At 33.6% G+C, this 7,363-nt stretch overlaps 1 protein-coding gene across 1 annotated transcript; it reads right to left on the bottom strand.

Annotated features, from left to right (window-relative positions):
• Positions 1–3,868: 3,868 nt before the first annotated feature.
• LOC104095052 (glutathione S-transferase T1) lies at positions 3,869–6,730 on the bottom strand. Its single transcript, XM_009601104.4, has 7 exons — positions 6,540–6,730; positions 6,336–6,409; positions 6,176–6,236; positions 5,429–5,482; positions 5,210–5,289; positions 4,636–4,841; positions 3,869–4,252 (listed from the first exon to the last, which is right to left on the bottom strand). Exons 1-7 carry the CDS (start codon positions 6,602–6,604, stop codon positions 4,082–4,084), a joined length of 711 nt encoding a protein of 236 aa, XP_009599399.1. The 5' UTR covers positions 6,605–6,730; the 3' UTR covers positions 3,869–4,081.
• Positions 6,731–7,363: the final 633 nt, after the last annotated feature.

Here is a 7,363-nt window from a genome sequence, read left to right as displayed (position 1 = left end):
TGGTGATAGGTTTAAAATAGTCCATTAAATATACTCTGAGCAGTTTTAGTCCTTTACGTTTACCAAAAGTGAGCACTTAACAAATGATGGTTGTTAGATTTAACAGAAACGGTAAGAAAATAAAATTTAACCAGAAACATCAGGAAAGTCTCATCAAATTTCAGTTGCGACACCAAAAATTGCATGAGACAGAAAAAGTAAATCATAATGATAAAAAATGCACCTCAAAAAGTTCCATCAGACACCAAAAATAACATAAATGCAAAAGTTACATCTGCATATGTGAGTTTCTCATTAAATATTTTTATCACAGTTCCGTTAAATCTAACAAGCAGAGGTTATTAAATATTTAAAGGAAATTAAAATGCTCACTTTTGTAAAATTTAAAGGACCAAAATTGTTCAGGAATATCTTTAAGGGACTATTTTTTTACCTACTCCAAATGTAAGGAATCATTTTGTCATTTTCTCATATTCTATAAACGAAACATATTAATAGTCGAAAATGTACTTAACGGAGCATAGGAAGTTCATAAAATAAAAAGTTAAGGATTTTAGTGGAATTAAACTCCTTGGCAGCGCAATATCCATGCCATTGTAAAGTGTCAATAATGCTGCAAAATAGTACAGTAGGGGTCGTTCGATATGGGGCAAAGGAAGAAATAATTATGGTATAAGGGAGTTGTTATAGTTGTTCCATGTTTGGTATATGTTTTTTATTCATGTATTAATCCTTGTATAAAGTTATATGCCAAATTGGATTACCACTTTCAACATCGAATAACTAATCCATGTATAATTTAAAAGGACAAAAGTATCCTTATCTTTTTCATAGAAGCCTATGAAAGTAAAATAGCCAAGGATACAATTGTAAACTCATAGCCTTTTACTTTTAAAAAAATATATTTTAAATGATATCTTGTATATATAATTTTAGTACAATAAAGCAAACCCAAAACAAAAAATAATTTCTACATACTAATTCATGTATTACTAATCCATATATAACTTGTTTTCAAACTAAACACCTCTAGTTATATATGGAAGACATATGGTAATGCCCCAAATCTAATTACTCTTTTAGTCTCGAATAACTCCTCCTATGCCCCTCCTCAATGATGATTCATCTGTACTAAGTTTGTGATGTCCAACGAATAAATTTGGTAAATGTTTTATTCTCCCTTTTTAGACCATTAATCAAAGCACTAAATTGGATAGCACTTGTTGTGACCACTTGGGGAGATATTTATGTTATTGTTCTGAAGATATTATTGATTCTGTCTGTTAGGATCGCGAATTCGGGTAGTGCGGAATTTAGTCAAATAATGGTATAATGACAATAACAAAGACAATGAAAGTTGATAATAACGGCAATTAAAGAATATAAAGAAGACACAAATTTAACGTGGTTCGGTCAAGGTGACCTACGTCCACAAGCGGAGAGGAGCAATTTCAGTATACCAACAAGAGTACAAAAGAGAGTACAAAATTAGAGTAAATACTCTAATTAGTCCCAAATACCCCAAGAGAATAACTTCACAAGATTACTCCAAAGAAAGGGTTCACACAAGTGTTTCCTAACACTCGCTCTCTTACAAAATACTCTATAATGAAATAAAGGAAGAGAAAGAAAGACAAGAGTGAAAAGCTCTTGAATTTGTGTGTTTTCAAATGAGGAGAAACTCATCTATTTATAGCAAGAAATCTTTGGCCTAATAATGAATATTATGTCATGGTAAATGTCATGATCCACAAATTTATTATAATGGATATTATGTCATGGCAAATGTCATGAACCACAAATTTGTTATAATGGATATTATGTCATGGCAAATGTCATGAAAATTTGGCCATATTACAAATCTCCACCTTGGCCTAATTTCGGCATATATATAGTAAATTTGCTCCACCTTCTCCGCAAAAACCTCAATGGGCAAAATCATTCTTCATAAATGCCAATCAAGTTCAGGCAAAGCTTGAACTTGGACACTGGAAGAGGTTTTGTGAACATGTCAGCAGGATTATCTCTAGTGTTGATCTTCTGAACAGAGATTTTTCTTTCAGCAATGGTTTCTCGGATGAAATGATACTTTATATCAATGTGCTTCGTCCTCTCATGATACATTTGATCTTTAATCAAGTGAATGGCACTTTGACTATCACAGAAAATGGTAATACCACTTTGGTGTAAACTGAATTCCGCAAATAGACCCTTCAACCATAAAGCTTCTTTGATCGCCTCGGTCACTGCCATATATTCTGCTTCGGTAGTAGATAAAGCTACTACATGTTGTAATGTAGCTTTCCAATTAATAGCGCAACCACCGATGCAAAATACATAGCCTGTCAGTGATCTTCTTTTGTCAGGATCACCTGCATAATCTGAGTCTACAAAACCAACTAAAGTGTTAGTATTTCTCCCAAACTCCAAACATGTATTTGAAGTACCTCGCAAGTATCTGAGAATCCATTTCACAGCATGCCAATGTGCTTTACCAGGGCAAGCCATATACCGGCTTACCACGCTCACTGCTTGTGAAATGTCTGGATGTGTACAAACCATTACATACATAATACTGCCGACTGCACTGGAATAAGGAACCTGTTCCATGTACCTCTCTTCTTCCTCTGACTGTGGGGACTGAGCAGCTGATAACTTAAATGAGCAGCAAGAGGGGTACTAACTGGTTTAGCATCTTTCATGCCAAACCTCTCCAAGACTTTCTCCAAGTACTTCTTCTGGGGTCAGAAATAGCCTGTTGGCTTTTCGATCTCTTTTGATCTCCATGCCAAGGATTTTCTTAGTTGCTCCCAAATCTTTCATCTCGAATTCACTTTTTAGCTGACTTTTCAAATTGTGAATTTCTGTTAAATCCTTAGCAGCAATGAGCATGTCATCAACATATAATAATAGGTATACAAATGAAACATCATTTAACTTCCGGAAGTAAACACAACTATCATACATGCTCCTCGAATAACCATGACCCAACATAAAGGAATCAAACTTTTTATACCATTGTCTTGGAGACTGCTTTAATCCGTACAAGGATTTCTTCAACAAGCAAACATGATCTTCTTTTCCTTCAATTTCAAATCCTTCGGGTTGATGCATGTATATTTGTTCCTCAAGTTTGCCATGTAAGAAAGCTGTCTTAACGTCAAGTTGTTCTAATTCCAAATCATACATGGCAACGAAGGCAAGCAAGACACGAATAGAGCTATATTTAATAACAGGTGAGAAAATATCATTAAAATCAACTCCTTGTATCTGACTATAGCCCTTTGCAACTAATCGTGCCTTATACCTCGCATCTTCAACCCCTGGAATGCCATCCTTTTTCTTGAAGACCCATTTGTAACCAATAATTCTTTTTCCTGATGGCGGCTTCACAAGAGACCAAGTACCATTCTTGTGGAGAGACTCAATTTCTTCATTCATTACAATCAACCACTTGGCTGAGTCAGCACCAGAATCAGCTTCTGAATATTTTGATGGTTCTCCAATTTCTTCAGTTTTCTGTGCAACTGAAAAAGCAAATGCAACATAATCTCCAAACCTTGGTGGTTGTTACCTTCTCTTCTTAGCCTATGTTTGGCTATAGAATACTCCTCTTCTTCTGGTTCAACTTCAAGAGTCTCAACTTCAGGAATTTCAGCTTTTGTCTCAACTTCAGGAGTTTCAACTGTATTTTGCTCCAAAGTTGATGAGCTTGGCTCAAAAGGAATGCCAACCTCAATCTCCACCTGGTTCTGTGTATCCAATATATTACGGCTTGAATTATTGCTAAAGCAAGAATTTGTTCTTGATCCATTATATGGATAATTATTATATGGTCAAGGGTGATGACCCAGCTAAAAACAGCCGATACGTAAAATAGGAACAGCTTCAATTAAGAAGATTAATGTCACTGAACACAATCTGACTTTTCATTGTTTTAAGAATAATAGCAAACACACTGGATTCTTTTATACTAAGGAAATGTTCATACTGCGGGAATATGCAAGTCTTAACATAGTAGTAATTGGTTCCAAATGGCTTAAAATTCAAATGCAGATAAAGGTCGTCTGCTTCATTAGGTCTAACTGCTTGCTCCAGCAGATCGCTGCTTCTGGAAAATCTCATTAACTTTGAAGAGGGTTGCATGTATTTCATCAAAATGAGGTGCTGTTGCACTCTTTACATCATCAATCCACTTCAAAACATTCTTGTGCGGACTTAATATCCTGTCACGATCCTTCTCATCAACAACCTGTATTCAGCAACAGAGATTCCATAAGATCTCACCACCACATACACAGCTTAAGTTATCATATTCAAGAATGGATCTCGCTAAGCCTAGTGACATCTAACATACAACCAGACATCTCTATAACAACATCGCTATATAACAGTTTTTTATGGAAACAATTATCATGCTATTCTCTATAACAACATTTCGCTATAACAATCAAAAACATCTGGAACAAATGAGGCTGTTATAGAGAAGTTTGACTGTATATTGAAAAATGCATGCTCCAAGATGATGGTATGATGGGATAAAGTAAGGTTATGCAAGTGAATCCATAATAATTGTATACGCTTTGAATTCTAAGTCGAAAAATGCAACATCACAAACAAGAACCATCTCTATACCTCAAGTTGCATAATCTCACACACTAAGTTGAGATCTGCAATAGAAAGTTGGGAATTTCCAAGCAAATAGCTTCCATCTTTCTGCAGCCAATAGGTATCAATCTTTGCAAGAGATGCTGAAAGGACTTTCTCACCTTCTGCTGCTGCTTGTGGATTCAAAGGCAACCCAAGTGCAGGTGCCAGGGTAGAATTAAGGACATAGCCAACTGAAAACAGAAGCTTTATTAGAGAAAGCAAGATTCATGATGTGAAATAACTAAAAAACATTGCAGTGGTACTTATGATGTCACAGGCCATTCCTTTCGGTATCAAACTAATTTACGAATGTATATAGCCTTGCAGCAATTTTGGGACCAGGTTAGAAAAGTATTTAGCATGTGGCACATCCTTCACTTTGTTAATGCAAATAAATTTACCATCTATTTTAAAGACCCCAATATCCCTTCTGAATCTTATTCAATTCCTCTGTGCCCTTCCTTTCCGGATTACTCAGAAATTCAAAAGCTCATAGTAAATTGACCAAAGGACGGAACAAATAGGAAGAAAAAGACTCTTCAACATAAACTGAAAGCACCTGAACCACGGCGCAAGTTAGAGTGGTGCCAATCCAGGACGGATTCGATTTTTGCTCTTTTCTGCAGGTCACTTGGATACCTTCAATATAAAGCATAAAATAGTGAAAATTGCAGATTACAAACCTATATATAGGCTATAGACAAGTGTTTACATTAAAACAAATTTACTGGTAAACAAGAATTGTAAATTAAGAAGATGTGGAAAGAACAAAACATACCAATGATCAGCAACTTCTGGAAATGCAGAAGCTAGATATCTCAGAATAGCATGACTGCAAAGAACAGAAAATTTGTGAGCCAGCTTTAAAAAAACTAGTATAAACAACTAAACAAGACATAAATTACATCAATGGAATTGTTAAATAATTTTCATTCAGAAAGGCAAGATTAAAGTAATATCATCATACATAGAAACTCAGGGGAAACTATCACTTAAAGGAACTTCTAGTGCACATAATTTATATCCATCTGCTTAATATCAACAATTTACTAAAAAGGGGAAGTATATGCATACACACTAACTGACTCACAGACACATAATTCTGCTTGTGGCTGTCGTTGTTTATTAAAGAAATGACCAATTTCTTAAACTAAACATAGAAATCCCTCTATCTTCCATTAAAAGGGAAGAGGTTGTAGACCTAAAAATGGACAAACAGGAATCAACTAATAACAATACAAGGTACCTCCCGCAACCGCGTTTTGTCACTCTTTTGAGTTTACCATTATTTTCTACCATTTATGTGAAAGCAAGTATATCAGCAACTCTGCACTGACTTGTAAAATTTTTTTACACAAAAGTCAATTGTTAATAATTGCAGGTAAACCTCCTAATAAATATTAATATAATAAAAATGAAAGGAACGTACTATCATAAGTTAAAATTCATTGATAGTGTAATAAAATATTTAACATAATTTGTTTATTATTTAAATCCTATCAAGTAATTTACATAAGAAAACTACCTTTCGAAAAGCTTAAACGATCCATGAACTATGGCTGGTACTTGCTTCATGGGATTAATTTCTGCATATAAAATTGCAGTAATAATCAAAAATAAAATCCAAAGAGAAGATAAAACATTATCTAATAAGTGAGTAAAAAGTCAAGCATTTGAAGACGAACCTGCAAATTCAGGAGAGCGATGTTGGCCTTTGGAAAGTTCAATAGGGACCTCCTCAAATTCAATTCCATTTAATCTAGCAATAAATTTAAAATATATATATAAAATATAATCAGATTATGATGATTCAGAAAAAAAGTAATCAAAGTTTTAGATTCTAAATTAAAGAAGTCAATGATGATCTGAGAGTGGAATTAGAAATTTACTTGCAGAAAATAAGAATAGCACGAGAAGGCTGAGACAAGCGATCCACATAAAGTTTGAGCGACATCTCTTTGCTGGCTATGGATTGATCAGAATTGATTCTTTACTGTGAAATGTGGGGAGGGGGGGAGGAATGGAGAGAGGCCGCGTATTTAAAGCCTTTACGTATTCCGACTGTTGGGTAGTTGAGGAATCGTCAATAACATTTTTTACAACTGGACCCATTTAATGAAAATTACGTATTTACCAGTCTGATTATATACCAAACCTAACTGTAAGATAGTAAGGGGTCGTTTCTAAGGGTGTATAGTAATGCTCCCATTAGTAATTATGTTAGAGATTAATTATATCAAATTATTTAGGGTTTGTTTGGAAAATTAGCCGGTAATTAAAATTTGTGTAATTACTATGATAGTAATTACACATTCTAGTAATTACATAATATTTTAATTACGACGATCTGTTTGTTTGTTATAACATAATTACAGTATAATTACAAGTCTATTGTTTGGTTGCACAAGTGTAATTACACAGTTAGATTAAATTATAAATAAAATAATTATCAAAACTTAAAAGTTGATATAATAAATATATAATAATTTTTTATAAGTATAAATGATACTAGATTTGGTATTTAAGATGCATATTGTTTTTTCAATATACATTAATTAGTAATCATATATTTATAACTAATATTGTAAAGATAATTGTTATGTATTTTTTAGATTAGTAATACTTAGTTTAATTAATTATAAAAACTAAAAAATATACGTTTTGTAAGAACATCATGGAATGCATGTTTGGTAAAATAAATTGATATTTATAA

The sequence above is a fragment of the Nicotiana tomentosiformis genome, chromosome 12, assembly GCF_000390325.3.
Source record: "Nicotiana tomentosiformis chromosome 12, ASM39032v3, whole genome shotgun sequence".
In the NCBI taxonomy this organism is placed as follows: Eukaryota; Viridiplantae; Streptophyta; class Magnoliopsida; order Solanales; family Solanaceae; genus Nicotiana; species Nicotiana tomentosiformis.
Note: the sequence above shows the minus strand (reverse complement) of the source record. Positions and strands in the feature narration are given on the sequence as shown.